The sequence below is a fragment of the Bubalus bubalis genome, chromosome 14, assembly GCF_019923935.1.
Source record: "Bubalus bubalis isolate 160015118507 breed Murrah chromosome 14, NDDB_SH_1, whole genome shotgun sequence".
NCBI classification, from domain to species: domain Eukaryota; kingdom Metazoa; phylum Chordata; class Mammalia; order Artiodactyla; family Bovidae; genus Bubalus; species Bubalus bubalis.
Window position 1 is genome coordinate 20,468,964 of NC_059170.1, and position 15,806 is coordinate 20,484,769.

General features: G+C 47.7%; 1 protein-coding gene across 3 annotated transcripts in view; it reads right to left on the reverse strand.

The window, feature by feature from the left end:
• The window catches only part of ZNF341 (zinc finger protein 341), a 40,380-nt gene extending 29,422 nt beyond the window's left edge, over positions 1-10,958 (reverse strand). Inside the window, exons 1-3 of one of the 3 annotated variants that reach the window (XM_045162633.1) lie at positions 10,826-10,958; positions 4,461-4,571; positions 2,564-2,760 (exon numbers count right to left, since the gene is read on the reverse strand). In XM_045162633.1, the coding sequence (XP_045018568.1) occupies positions 2,564-2,760; positions 4,461-4,571; positions 10,826-10,856 (339 nt within the window). In that variant the 5' untranslated portion in view covers positions 10,857-10,958. Of the gene's footprint in view, positions 1-2,563; positions 2,761-4,460; positions 4,572-4,846; positions 4,891-10,825 lie in introns of all 3 variants that reach the window. The other 2 variants (XM_045162635.1, XM_045162634.1) reach the window with 2 other exon arrangements.
• Positions 10,959-15,806: the final 4,848 nt, after the last annotated feature.

Here is a 15,806-nt window from a genome sequence, read left to right on the forward strand (position 1 = left end):
ATGGATAGAATACTATAGAAGGCAAGTAAGAGGTACTGCATGGAAAATTAAATTTTATAATAATAGGTACATTATATATTCTCATCTTTAAAAATCCAAACAATACTACTATGTAACTCCTGTGGGTACTTCAGTAAGTATGTGAAAATATAATAATATGCTCTCAGGTTAACAGCAAAGATGAATGGCAGACCTTACAAGATGGTGTCAAACATGCAGTGACTTTCCCGTTGTAAATGCAAAGGGTGTTGTGTTTATTTGTTGCCTTTCTTTTCTGGCATCTTCTTAAGTCACCTGTCTATAGGACCCCTGGGGACAGCAGCAAATGAGCCCCCAATTCCACCAGAAGTCCTTGCCCTCAACCAAGCAAGGACAGCCTGGGCAGGTTAGGGACGCACCCCATGTCACCACCAGGAAAGACAGTGACACGTATTTTTACAATGTCATATGCATTAGCCTGAGACAAAAAAAATGGGAAATCATTTCCACGTCCATCCAGTTCACTTAGGCAGAGGGATTTGGGTTTGCCCCTAACCAACTGATTGTGTGCTAAGGTTTTCTCCTTGCCCAGGACTGGAAGAATTTCCCTCTCTTCTATTGAAAATAAAAAGGGAGTCAGGAAAGAAGGAACATCTTCTACTAAACGAAACTCATAATCAAGAAGTGAGAAAAACGACTATGTTCTGTGTTAGAAAGCGTCTGTGGTAACTTGAAAAGTTTCAGTGCACACTGTCCTAGGGATCTGGGGGTGAAAGTGTTTATCCTGGTGGCAAGAATTATGTGTATACAACCACGGGGGGAAGATTAATGTTTTAGAGCAGCAGTCCCCAACCTTTTTGGCACTAGGGACCAGTTTCATGGAAGACAATTTTTCCACAGACTAGGTACAGAGCAGGGGATTGGTTTCGGATGATTCAAGAGCCTTAAATTTATTGTGCACTTTATTTCTATTATTATTAATCAGATCATCAGGCATTAGATCCCAGAAGTTGGAGATCCCTCATTTTAGAGGAAGAAAGAGATAAGAGGAAGTTAAAGGGAAATCTAACCCCATGACCTGGCATCCTGGGACAAGCCCAGCCTCCTTTATGGGGATTCTTTACTCCCTCTGAGCTCCCATCCATGGTGTCTTTGCTCTAGGAGTGTGTTCCTGACTGAGGACTCTGGAAGCTTCTCCAGATACCCCCAGCGTGGTTACCTGACCTCTAGACTTGTCTATCTGTCTGCATTTTCATCGCCTCTACTTAAAGGTCCAGTGGGCGTCTCAAATTCAACATGAGCAGCTGAACTCCAAATCTCCTCCGTGTTCTCCCCACTTCAGTTAATGGCAACTCCAACTCTGGGCACACTTGCCTCCTCTTAATCTCACACCCTACATCCAATCCAGCCACTGCCTCGGCCAGTTCCACTTTCAAAATATTTCTAAAGTCTCATCCCTTCTCTCCACTCCACTGCTACCATCCTGGTCAAGCCACCCACCACCGCCCACTCCTGCATTTATACAGTAGTCTCCCAATGGGTCTCTGGACTTTTCTCTTGACTCTCATCAAAATCTGTTGGGGTAAGGGTTGGGGACAGTTAAGGAGTTTGGGATTGAAACGTACACACTGCTATATTTAAAATGGATAATCAAAAAGGACCTATCCTATAGCACAGGGAACTCTGCTCAGTACTGTGTAACAGCCTAAATGGGGAAAGAATTTGAAAAAGAATAGATAAATGTGTATGTAAAACTGAATCACTTTGCTGTATTGAAAGTAATACAATGTTGTTAATCAACTGGACTCCAATATAAAATAAAAAGTTATTTCCTGAACAACAGAAAAAATCTGGTCTCTGCAGCAGCTGCAGATCTAACTGAAGTATTTGTTGCTGTTGCTGTCAGTCGCTCAGTCGTGTCCGACTCCTTGTGACCCCATGGACTGTAGTCTGCCAGGTTCCTCTGTCCATGGGATTCTCCAGGCAAGAATACTGAAGTGGGTTGCCATTTCCTTCTCCGTAAATCAGACTATATCCCTCTCCTGCTCAAAACCCTCCCATGGCTCCGATCTCATGCAGAGTAAAAGCTACACGATTTGCCAGGGTCTCCCTCTTGCCTCTCTGACCATATCACTTCTTACCCTCCTCCTCACTCACTCAGCTCCAGCCCCTCTCACCTCCTTGCTGTTCCTGGAATAAATCCAGCACACTCCTGCCTCAGGGCTTTTGCACTTGCTGATCTGCCCCCAGAACACTCTTTCCCCAAGATGCTGCGTGACTATTTCTCACCTCCCAAGGTCTCTGCACAAATGTCACCTTTTCTCAGAGCTCATCCCATTGAGCATCACATACAAAAGGGCAAAACCTCCCAGCCCTGTCCTGGTATCCCCCCTCTGCATTTGTCCTGGGAGAAGTCCATCTCAACATGTGTTTTGGGTGGTGTCTATCTTACCTTTTGCCACGGCAGCAGTGACCTGATCTGTTTGTCCACTCCTGTACCCCTGGTGCCCACACAGAGCATGACACACAGTGGGTGCTCAAAAAAGACTTGAAAGCTGAATGAACGAAACAAATGAATGAATACCTGGCGATTGGGAGGAGGCGGGGCCTGCTGGATGGCTGAGGGTGCTGCCGAAGGTGTGTAGATGCTGTTGGTGGCCAGTGAGACTGTGGCCAGGGGCAGGGCACTCCCTTGGCACTGTTCCCTCTTGTGGGTCATAAACGCTGGAAGCGAGTTGAACTGCTTCTTACACTTCCCGCAGAGAAAGACATCCTCATCATCTAAGGGTCACACCCGCAGAGTAGCAGAAGGAGAGAAATAATGGAAAAAAGCAACAAAAAAAGGAGAGGGCATCAGTGAGAAATGGGAGGCCCATGGCTGGACCATGAGAAAGGCAAACTAATGGCATTCCATCACTCAGTGCTTGAGGGTCAAGCATCAACTCTGTGCCTCCCATGAGCTTTCAAATCACATCAGCACCTTCAGGAATATCCAGCCAGGTTCACACAGGTATCAAAAAAATGAGAAATCAGGAAATAGTAAGGTGGCTTCGCTTCAAGGTTGAGACAGTCAGAATCTTTATCCTGCCTGAATTTATTTATTCACCAGTCCCCAAATGGGCTGCATGATCACACTCCTGGGTGCCCCTGTATCCCCTGCTCCCCCTGCCAAGCTGCCTCTCCCAGAATGACTCATTCTGCAAGGCTCAGCCTAGATGTCACCTCCTCCAGGCAGCCCTCCTAAAGCAATGTTCACAGTTCCTTCCTCTGAGCAAACCTCTCATCACATTTTCCCCATCACCACCGTATTTTGCAAGGGAAGGAAATATGTCTTATTTACCACCATAACTACAATATTTTCTGGGCACATAGGAAGACTTCAGTGGATGTCTGTTGAATGCATGCAGAACTAAATGAAAGATTAGCTACAGTTAACACCACCCATAACAGAAGGCCCACTACAGGCTATGCACTGTGCTAAAATTTTCAGTATTCACTCTTCCTTCTTAAACAATATAAATTTTAGTGAGAAACATGGCCATCTAGTTAAAGAACTTATTTCCTAGACTTCTTTGCAGCTAGACATATCAACATTGGTCGGAGTGACTAAACTCCGACCAATAGGATAAGAGAAGAAATATTCTGTCCCTGCAATTTTCTCTTAAAAGGAAGGGGTGTGACTTCCACTTTTCTTTCCTCCCTTCCTATTGGCTGGAGTGTGGAAATGAAAGTGGGAGGTTGGAGCAGCCATCTTGGATCCCATGCTGAGAGCAGCAGAGCCATACAGAAGAAGGGGTCTGAGTCACTGGGACTTCATACCACAGAGAAACGTTAATCGTGCACAAATTACAAGAAACTTGCATTTCTTATTTACAACAGCTAAAACCAAATCCCAAGTACCCTCACAAGATTACTATGAGGTGGACTACCATCCTCATTGTACATACGTGGAAACTGAGGCACAGAGAGGTTAACTCATTTGCCCAAGGTCACAGAGCCAAACTTCAGGAGCATGGATTCAAACTAGGTGCATATCTCTCTTTCCCCAGCATGGTTCCCAAGTACTCAAAAATCTTTGTAGCATGAATAGATGAACACACAGACTCACACAGGGCTCTAACGAAAGCCCTCTTCTTGTCTCAAGAGCCTGAGTTGTAAATTGGAAAGACTCATGTTTAGTCTCACAGTGAGGAGGCTGAGGAACTACTTTGGGTCAAAGGCACAAACATCAGGGCTCCTAGTCATTCTCTGTCATGATCCCTACACTTACTAAGGGATTGAGAACCAGTGGCCTCAGAGCTAAGCAGAGAAAGGTCTGAGCCTGAAGATCCAGGCTGGGAGGAAAGGGAGAGGGTTCAGACATCGGAGGACAACCTGGGGACCACAGTGGGCAGTTCACTCCCACACCCCTCATCAGCCTCACCTGTTTTCCACAGGAAGCCCCTTACCCTTCCCACTGATGAACCTGAGCAGATACTTACCCAGTGGCTGGATAGCAGGGGGTGCACTGACACTCTGGCCAGTTGGATCAGGAACTGCTCCTTGGCCATCCAACAACGACTGGACGGCCAAGACAGTCTGATTGTCCATTCCTGAAGAAAGAAAAGCAGTCTTTTTGGAAGGTGAACCCAGCATCCTGCTGTGACTTCACCCTTAAAAGCCAGACCCGCTGCAAGGCCCCGATGGCAAAAGTGGTTGGCCACGTCCTGATATACAGTCTCTCCTGCTTCTACTATAACAGAACCCAATATTTGGGGCTAGAAACATGGCCCCAAAAGAAAGATAACATTTCCCAGCCACTCTTGCAGCTAGCGAATGTCTAAGTTCTGGCCAATAGGAGTTTTGGGGAAGTTTTCTTAAAAACTACCTGGTAGGAGACCTCCTTCTTTGTCTGATCCTCCATCCTGCTTCCTAGAACAAGAAGATGATGGTGGGAAGTCCAGCCGCCATCCCAGATCATGAGGACAAGGGCCAGGCCCTAGGCACTGCAGGGCAAAAAACTGGCTAGATCCTGGGCCTCTGGGGACCTGGTAGAGCACGGCCACTGTCACAGCTGTAGGGGGCCTTTTCCTGGACTCCCACACGAGAGAAATAAACTTCTAGCCTGTTTAAGCCACTGCTAGGTTGGGCTTCTCTCTTACTCGTGGATGAATCTAATCCAAAGGGCAATAACCCCTCTGGAAATCATGTTACTGAGTCTTCCCCAACCACACCCCACAAATGCCACAAGTCTGTTTGTACTTGGGCTTCTCCTGTTTTCTAAAGTGTGCTTCTTTTTTCAGGTCCTCAATAAACAGCGCAACCTGAGTTTGGGTCAGGGGTTGGGGGCAGTTCTTGAGAAGTCGACTACACTTCCGTTTTCCAATCAGCTGTCACTGTTGCGATTCTCAGTAGTACACTGTCCAGCCGAGTCACCAGCTGGAGGACAGGCCCCCTCACACCTAAGTGGCCCCCAAGGCAACCTCCCTCCCAAATAACCCAGAGGGCTGCCTCTTTCTCTCCATCCTCACAGTCAACCTCTCAGCTCTGACCTGGACACCTACCCCAGCCCCTCACTGAAAACCATTTGATCCTGCGGTCAGACTGAATCCATACTTCTCCCTGTGATGGTATGGGCTGTGCACCTCCTGAGGCCAGCCTTCTCTCCATCCTCTCTGGCTCCTGCAGAAGCCACTCTCCACCAGCTGGCCCCTCTCACACTGTGCCCACAACCTCTCCTTCTCATCAGCGGCTACACACATTCAGGTCTCTCTAGACAGCCTCCATCGAACCCATGTTCTCATCTCTCTTCCCTTCAACATCAAGCATCCACTGAGAGTTGTCTACACCCTCCATCTTCTCTGGCCACTTTGCAATCCTCCTCCACCCACTCCAGGGGGGCTTAAGCCCCCATCAGTCCACCAGAATCACCAAAGAGCAGCCGGCAGCACTGGACGTTCCTTTTTGAAACACCCTCTTCCAAGGCTCCAGGGCGCCAACTTCCTGGGTCTTCGCCCATCTTTCCACTTGCTACTTCCCTGCCTCCTTCACTTTCTTCTCCTGTCTGTCTCCTACATATTTCTGTTTTGAAGGGTTCCTTCTGTCTGGCTCTCTCTCGCCTCTCACTCTTCCACTCTCCCTGAGAATTCTCACTCACCCTCATCTAGTTCTCCCTATTATCTTGAGTGTCAAACCATTCTGAGGTTCAGTAAATCTTCGATCATGATGCGAAATTGCACATCAGCATTTGTGAACGTTTATAGCGGTTTTATTCATAACAGTAAAAAACTGGAAACAAGTCAGATGTCCTTCAGGGGGTGAACAGTTAAACAAACTGCAGTTCATCCACACCACAGAGCCTCGCTCAGTAAAAAGGGCCAAACTATTGATATAAGACACAACTTGGGTGAATCCCAGGGAATTACAATGTGTGAAAAAAGCCATTCTCAGAGGTTAGATACTTTATGATTTTAATTACATGACACTCTTGAAATGGTAGTATTTTAGAAACGGAGATATATGTATAATCATGGCTGATTTGTGTTGTCACATGGCAGAAACCAACACAACATTGTATAGCAATTTTCCCCCAATTTAAAAAAGAAAGAAATGGAGAACAGAGAACAACAGATCAGGGTGCCAGACATGGGGGATGGGGAGCAGGGGAAGGGGTGGATGTGGCTATAAAAAGAGCAACATCTTGCAGTGAAAGGATGGTTCTGTAGAGCCACTGGTTGTAATATTATAGGATAGCTTTACAGGATGTTACATTGGGGGAAACCAAGTAAAGGATAAACAGAATCTCCGGTATTATTTCTACATCTGCACGTGAAGCTACAGAAACAAAAAGATTTCAAAATAAAAAGTTTAATTTAAAAAAGTAGTGCCTGGGACGTCTCTGGTGGACCAGAGGTTAAGAATCCCCCTTCCAATGCAGGGGATGTGGGTTCAATCCCTGGTTGGGGAACTAACATCCCACAGGCCGCAACTAGAGAAGCCCACACATTGCAATGAAGATCCGTGTAGCCAAAATTAAAAAAATTAAATGAAAAATACTGCCTGTCAAAACTGTGGAGACAATAAAAAGATCAGTGGTTGCCAGGGTGGGGGTGGGGGGACGGATGAACAGGCAGAATACAGAGAATTTTTAGTGCAGTGAAAATATTCTATATGCTAATATAATAATGGTAGATATGTCATTATACAGCTGTGCAGTAGAATGTACAACACGAAGAGTGAAACTTAAGATAAATGATGGGAACTTCCCTGGTTGGTCCAGTGGGTAAGACTCTGCTTGCCAATGTAGGAGACACGGGTTTAATCCCTGGTCCGGGAAGATCCCACAAGCCAAGGGGAAATTAAGCCTGTGGGCCACAACTACTGAGCCGGAGCTCTAGAGGCCATGACCCACAACTACTGAAGCCTGAGAGCCTAGAGCCTGTGCTGGCAACAAGAGAAGCCAACACGATAAGAAGCCTGTACACCACAACGAAGAGCAGCCCCCACTCGCCACAACTAGAGAAAGCCCACGTGCAGCAGTGAAGACCCAGCAGAACCAAAAATAAATACTTTTTTTAAAAAAAGATAAATGATGGACTTTGAGTGCTTATGATGCATCAGTGCAGGTTCACTCTTGGTAACAACTGTACCACTCTGGTGAGTTATGTTGATTAAAGGGGAAGTTATGAATGTGTAAGATCAAAGAAGTCTCTGCATCTTCCTCTCAACTGTGTAAACCTAAAAGTGCCCTAAAAAAATAAAGTGCTTGATAAAAATGCTGCCTGCCTACGCCTCTATAACTCATGCTTTTGAACTACCGTGCTGGAGAAGACTCTTGAGATTCCCTTGGACAACAAGGAGATCAAATGAGTCAATCTTAAAGGAAATCAACCCTGAATATTCATTGGAAGGACTGATGCTGAAGCTGAAGCTCCAATACTATGGCCACTTGATGCGAAGAGCTGACTCATTAGAAGAGACTCTGATGCTGGGAAAGACTGAGGGCAGGAGAGGAAGAGGGCAGAGGATGAGCTGGTTGGATGGCATTACTGACTTAATGGACATGAGTTTAAACAAACTTCAGAAGATACTGAAAGAGATGGAAGCCTGGTATACTGCAGTCCATGGGGTTGCAAAGAGTCCGACACAACTTAGCAACTGAAGAACAACAAATCTAAAACTCAAACTAAATGTGTGGTTCCTCACCCCTAAGTCTGTTCCTCTCCTAGTAATCCTCATCAGTAAGAATAGGGTACCACCGCCCACCCTGTCAAAGCCCCTGGGACAACCCCTGATTCTTTCCTTAACCTATCTCCCTTCCCACCTTGATATCTAGCCCTTCAGGAAGTCTAGCCTAGTCTGTCTTCCAAAGATCTCTCAGATCCACTTTCTCTCCATCCCCCAGCTGTCCTCGGGGCCCAGGCCACCATTACTTCTCAGCAGGACAGCTGCCGTGGTCTCAGCTCCCTGCTGCCACTCTGGCCCCTCCTGTCTGTTCTCAGGGCAGCCAGGGTGAACTTTATAAAACATACATTAGCTTGTGCAGCCCCCCTGCTGAAAACTCCTTAGCTCCATACTGATGCCAAGATTAAGTTCAGAAGCATCATCTCCAGCTGCTCACATGACTTCTGTGAACCCCAGACCTCTCTTACCCCAAGGCATTTTGGACTTGCAGTTCCCACTGCCTGGGTCACCTCTGGATCCCCATAGTTCTGCTCCCCTTCTCCAACCCCAGCATAATCACACAGTCCAAGGAACTGATTTTTCCTTTATTTTCTTCATTACTCAGTACACAGACACAAACAGGACTTCCCTGGTGGTCCAGTGGTTAAGAATCCACCTGCCAATGCAGGGGACACAGGTTCAACCCCTGGTCTGGGAAGACTCCATATGCTCTGGAGCAGCTAAGTCGGTAAGCCACAGCTACTGAGCCCTAGAGCTGCAACTCCTGAAGCCTGAACACTCTAGAGCCTGTGCTCTGCAACAAGAGAAGCCAAGGCAATGAGAAGCATGTGCACCACAGCTAGAGTGGCCCCTGCTTGCTGCAACGGGAGAAAGCCTGTGCAGCAACAAAGACCCAGCGCAAAGGTGAAGTAATAAATAACAAAGTCAAAAGCAAAATTGTTTTTTTAAAAACACACACAAAAATACACACATTCTTGTAGTGAAAATTCAAACACTGAGGGAGTCCCTGAACCTAGAGGGGAAGTAGACCTCACCTCATCCTACTGGCCTCTCATCCACTGACTTGGCCCTCCCATCACAGCATTGAAGGCCAGCTGAGGTTGTCCTCTTTTACTGATTATCTTTTCTATAATTATATAATTTCTGGGTCCCTCACCAATAAGTATTCCTAAAACTTAACCTTTAGGGAGGTTTCAGGGAAAGAATTTTGATCCTCCAAAAGTTAAAAGACACGCGACTGAGACTTCCTGAGGACTTGTAGGACTCAAAGCCTCAGCCACACACCACGAGTCCAGCCTACTTTCAGTTTGCACTCTGATTACGTGTGTGCTCATCTCATTCCTCTAAGAGCATTCTTGGATCTGTATCGCCCCTGCATCACCTCTGTGCCCGGCTCTGAGTTCTCCAAGACTTCCTTTCCAGCTCCCAGCAAGTGCACATGGAGGTCCTTTACCTTTGTGCTGTGTGGAGTCGCTCAGTCCTGTCTGATTTTTTGCGACCCCATGGACTGTAGCCCGCCAAGGCTCCTCTGTCCATGGGGAGTCTCCAAGCAAGAATACCAGAATGTGTTGCCATGTTTTCCTCTAGGGGATCTTCCCAGCCTAGGGAGTGAACCCAGGTCTCCCGCATTGCAAGCAGATTCTTTACGGTCTGAGACCTCTGCCTTTGCCTGGCTCCAAAGCTCACAATTCCCAGAGCCTGAGGGCCATTCACGTGCGAGGATCTGACAGAGCACAGGATAACCAGCAGGTGCCCAGTGTTTGCTGGTTTGGGTCTGGGGACTCGGTAACCCGGCCAACCACACCGTTGGCATCCATCCTTTCTTGATCTGGGTTTTTAAGACCCTGCACCCCAGAAAGGTACACAAAGTAGGCACCCAATGTTTGCTGCTTTCGGGTGGCATCAATCCTTTCCTGGTCCGAATTAGAGACACTATGCCAAAGCACAAAGCACACAGTTGGTGCTCAACGCAAGTTCTTCAGGGCCTTCCCTAATGGCTCAGTCGGTAAAGAATCTGCCCACAATCTCTGCGACCCAGATTAGATCCCTGGGTGGGGAAGATCCCCTGGAGAAGGGTATTAGTCACGCACTCCAGTACTCTTGCCTGGAAAATCCCCATGTTCCACTGGGTGCAGCCCTTCCCAAGCCTCGCATCCACGGGGCAGCCTAGCTCACCCCACAGTTCCAGGCCTGGTTGCTCCCCACCCCCGGCTGTTCCCTCCAGGACACTGCTCCCCGCGCCCAGCTCGCGCGCCGGCCCGGGGCCCTGGCGGCTGCAGCTGTTCCGGTCCGGGCCGCCCCTCCCCGCGGCTCCAGCCCTCCCAGGCTGTTCCGGTCTTGGTGCCCCCCCCCCCCGGGCCTTCCCTCTCCCGCTGTTCTTGTCCCGTGGCCCCCACTCCACTGGGCCTCGGCTCCCGCGGCTGTTCCATTCCCGAGAAGCTCCCCCCCCCCCGCCCCACTGAGCCTCAATTCCGCGGCTGTTCAGGCCCCTCGGTCCCCCACCCCCGCCGGGCCTCGGCTCCCGCGGCTGTTCCCGTCCGTGCCCCTCCCGCTCCGCGGCTGTTCCGGTCCCGATGCCCTCCGCCCCGCGGCCGCCACGCGCCCTGGGCCCGGCGCGGCGGGTTCGCGGCGGGAGGGGGCACAACGCGGAACAGCCGCCTCCCCCGGCCCCGCCGCCGCTCACCCTCCAGGGCCTCGAAGATAGTCTGCGCCATTTTGGAGCCGCCGCTGCTGCTGAAGCCCGAAGCCGGGCTACGCAAGCATTGTGGGAGCGGCGGCGGCGGGATCGAATCCGCCAGGGGGCGCCCGGGAGCCGCCGCCGAGCCCCCCTCACCATCCCGGAAAGCCGGGAATGACCCGTGGGACCCCCAGGATACCAGGACTCTCCCACCCCGCCTTGATGACCCTGTCAGCGGTGCACATGGACTTCTATCCCGGCCTCACTTGACCCCCCCCCCCCCCAATCCCATCTCTGCCGTAGAGAGGCGCCACCAAACCTTGTTTTCTAGACCCCTGTCCCCCTCACCGGACTGACTCCCAGCTCTCGTGACAGACCTCTGTCCCACTGCGTGCCACCTCACAACTCTGCAACATGGACCGAACACTTGCATAGTACACGGTATCCCCACCTTTGCAACACCAACCCCTATTCCTATCCCATCTGGACCACCCAACTTGGTTGCAAGGACCCCCATCTCTACCTAATACAGGACTACTGGCCAACTGTGCAACATGGAGTTCCGTCCCTTGTCATAGACTTCTTATTCCCCTTCCCACACTAACCACCATCTCTACGTATTGGGAACCACTGGCCTCTCCCCACATGAATCTCCTCTCTGCCTGGTCTTAAGCCCCCATCATCTCAGAGATTCCCCTTGACTGATACATAACCCCCCACTTCCACTTTTTGGGAACCTCCATTTTCTCTTCACACAGGCCTCCATCCCTGGCTCTGGAGGATCCCATTTCTGTTATATAAACCCCCAATACCCACCTCAGCAACCCTCCCAGCCCAACCTCACAGGAAACCCATCCTGGTCTCCCAGGGATCCTCCTGCCTCCTTTGGATCCCCCATCACACACAGACCTCTCTATCATCTTCCTTTATGTTCCATCAGCCCCTCATTGGAGACTTATTATGTACCAAGTTCTCCAATACATTGGCCACCTGCTGCGAAGAACTGACTCATTGGAAAAGACCCTGATTCTGGGAAAGATTGAAGGCGGGAGAAGAAGGGGATGACAGAGGATGAGATGGTTGGATGCCATCACCGACTCAATGGACATAGTTTGAGTAAATTCCTGGAGTTGGTGATGGACAGGGAGGCCTGGCGTGCTGCAGTCCATGGGGTGGCAAAGAGTCAGACACGACTGAGCAACTGAACTGAACTGAACTGAAGTTCTATAATAGCTCGGGGAATACAGTGGTCTTTTCCCTTAAGTTGGTGGAGGGGGTGCAAACAGACATTAAATCTTTTAAAAGATTATTTAATTACAAGGTGTGATGTTTCAAAGAAGTATACTTGGGTCACAATGAAGAGTTGGGATGTGGTTGGGAGGGAGAGGCGAACCATGGAGGTGGCCAAGAATCATGATCTCTCTCTCATGGGATTTCCCTGGTGGTCTAGAGGTTAAGAATCCACCTGCCAATGAGGGGAACACAGGTTCAATCCCTGGTTTAGGAAGATTCTATATACCAAGGAGCAACTAAGAGCCTGAGCCACAGCTGCTGAGCCTGTGCTCTGGAGCCTGTGAGCCACAGCTACTGAGCCCCCTCTCCCTAGAGCCTGTGCTGCGCAACAAGATACCACAATGAGAAGCCCTCCGCGGGACAGGTAGAGAGTAATCCCCGCTCACCACAACTGCAGAAAGCCTGCACATAGCAACAAAGCCCCAGAACAGCCAAAAATTAATTTAAAAAACGATCTCTCCCATGAACATGGTCATATGTTCCTACAAGTGGACTACCATAGATTTCACTTTAAATATTCTCCTTGTTTTTTCTTAAATGCCTATGTTAGCCTCATCCAAAGCAATCATCACAAAAATCAGTTTTCATTTTCTTATATTCACTAAATATTGTTGTTGTTCAGTTGCTAAGTCATGTCTGATTCTTTGCAACCCCATGGACTGCAGCATGCCAGACTTCCCTGTCCTTCACTATCTCCTGGCGTTTGCTCAACTCATGTCCATTAAGTCGGTGATGCCATCCAACCATCTCATCCTCTGTCGCCCTCTTCTTCCCCTGCCCTCAGTCTTTCCCAGGTTCAGGGTCTTTTCCAATGTGTCAGTTCTTTGCGTTGGGTGGCCAAAGTATAGGAGCTTCAGCTTCAGTATCAATCCTTCCAATGAATATTCAGGGTTGACTTCCGTAAAGCTAGTGGAGGTGATGGAATTCCAGTTGAGCTATTTCAAATCCTGAAAGATGATGCTGTGAAAGTGCTGCACTCAATATGCCAGCACATTTGGAAAACTCAGCAGTGGCCACAGGACTGGAAAAGGTCAGTTTTCATTCCAATTCCAAAGAAAGACAATGCCAAAGAATGCTCAAAACTACTGCACAATTGCACTCATCTCACACGCTAGTAAAGTAATGCTCAAAATTCTCCAATCTTGGCTTCAACAGTACGTGAACCGTGAACTTCCCGATGTTCAAGCTGGTTTTAGAAAAGGCAGAGGAACCAGAGATCAAATTGCCAGAAAAGACCCAGCATCAGGGTCTTTTCCAACGAGTTGGTTCTTTACATCAGATGGCCTAAGTATTGGAGTTTCAGCTTCAGCATCAGTCCTTCCAATGAACACCCAGGACTGATCTCATTTAGGATGGACTGGTTGGACCTTCTTGCAGTCCAAGGGATTCTCAAGAGTCTTCTCCAACACCACAGTTCAAAAGCAACAATTCTTCGGTGCTCAGCTCTCTTTATAGTCCAACTCTCACATCCATACATGACTACTGGAAAAACCATAGCTTCGACTAGAACTTTGTCAGCAATGTAATGTCTATGCTTTTTAATATGCTGTCTAGGTTGTCGTAGCTTTTCTTCCAAGCAGCAAGTGTCTTTTATTTTCATGGCAGCAGTCACCATCTGCAGTGATTTTGGAGCCCCCCAAATAAAGTCAGCCACTGTTTCCATTGTTTCCCCATCTGTTTGCCATGAAGTGATAGGAGTGGATGCCATGATCCCAGTTTTTTGAATGTTGCATTTTAAGCATTTTCACTCTCCTCTTTTACTTTCATCAAGAGGCTCTTTAGTTCCTCTTCACTTTCTGCCATAAGGATGGTGTCATCTGCATATCTGAGGTTATTGGTATTTCTCGGGGCAATCTTGATTCCAGCTTGTGCTTCTTCCAGCCCAGCGTTTCTCATGATGTACTCTGCATATAAGTTAAATCAGCAGGGTGACAGTATACAGCTTTGATGTACTCCTTTCCCGATTTGGAACCAGTCTGTTGTTCCATGTCTGGTTTTAACTGTTGCTTCTTGACCTGCATACAGGTTTCTCAAGAGTGAGGTGGTCTGGTATTCCCATCTCTTGAAGAATTTTCCACAATTTGTTGTGATCTACACAGTTAAGGGCTTTGGCATAATCAATAAAGCAGAAGTAGATGTTTTTCTGGAATTCTCTTGCTTTTTTGATGATCCAACGGATGTTGGCAATTTGATCTCTGGTTCCTCTGCCTTTTCTAAATCCAGCTTGAACATCTGGAAGTGCATGGTTCACATACTGTTGAAGCCTGGCTTCAACAAGAATTTTGAGCATTACTTTGCTATCGTGTGAGATGAGTGCAATTGTGCAGTAGTTTGAACATTCTTTGGCATTGCCTTTCTTTGGGGTTGGAATGAAAACTGACCTTTTCTAGTCCTGTGGCCACTGCTGAGTTTTCCAAATTTGCTGGCATACTGAATTCAGGAAAGGAAAGAGGCCTCGAAAGAAAGGAAATCTAAAGACACCTTGATCTTGGACTTGCAGCCTCCAAATTTGTGAGAAAATAAATGTCTTTTGTTGAAGTCACCCAGTTCATGGTATTTTGTTATGGAAGCCCTAGCAAACTAATACAGCAGGTAAGATCAAAAAATGGAGTAAGGGGCTGGATTCCAATCATTTATTAGCTAAATCATTTTAAGCAAGTTACTTTGTTTCTCTGTTTCAGTTCCCATAATTAGATGAGAATGAATTGGTTAATAAAGCCGTTAGGAAATAACTCCTAACATACAGCAAATAATCTGCAGGTGCTCATTAAATAAATATGTTCAATTTCACAGAGCAAAGGTGAAGAAATAGGACAAACCCTGAGGAACTCAGAGTTATGTGCCAAAAAAGTGTCACCGGGCAATGATAAGTGTCCTCATATGGCAACTCTTTACCCCAGGCTCCCTGATGGCAGAAACTTACTAATCTCTGTGAGAAAGGTCTATTTGCTGGACCAAACAGTTTGCCAACCAAATAGCATCTCCTGTTGCCAGGCCATGTGTCAGAGATCAGTGGCTGATTCTTCATGGGAGTAGCAGGTGATATTTCCAGAAGTCCTGTTTGGTTCCTTTCCAAATTTTCTATGTTTTTTAAAAAATTAATTTTCTGCTTCCTGTAGCTATTATCTAACTTTAAGTCTTGTGTGCAAAAGTTTTTAAAACCTGTCTGTGAATTATAATACCTGAAGTCTGTGTTGATCGGTTCCTCCCATGTGTTGTATTTGTATTTTTCTTCGTGAAGTCTTGGGTTCCTGGTTATCTCTGACTGTGTGCTGGTGGTCATGAAAAATTATTTGTGGTGCTTCCCTGAAGGCAAAGAGAAATGTGCCCTCTTCAGAAAGACTTCTCATTTGCTTTTGTCCAAGGTTTGGGGGCATTACCAATCACTTCCAGTGATAATTAGGGGCAATCCAGTTATCACTTCAAACTGGGTTCCCAGTTCATGGCTTGAGAATTCTTGGGCTACCAGACGCTATTCCTTGGGACACAAAAGTACTCATCAATGTTTTCAACTCCCTAAAGAAGGGTTTTTAAAATATTCCCTGCTCCTTTTCCTTCAACTGTTCTGCTCAGGGACTTCTCTGGTGGGCTGGTGGCTAAGACTCTGAACTCATATTGTAGGGGGCCCAGTCTTTGGGGAACTAGTTCCCACATGCCACAACTAAGAGTTTGCATGCTGCAATTGCTAAAGATC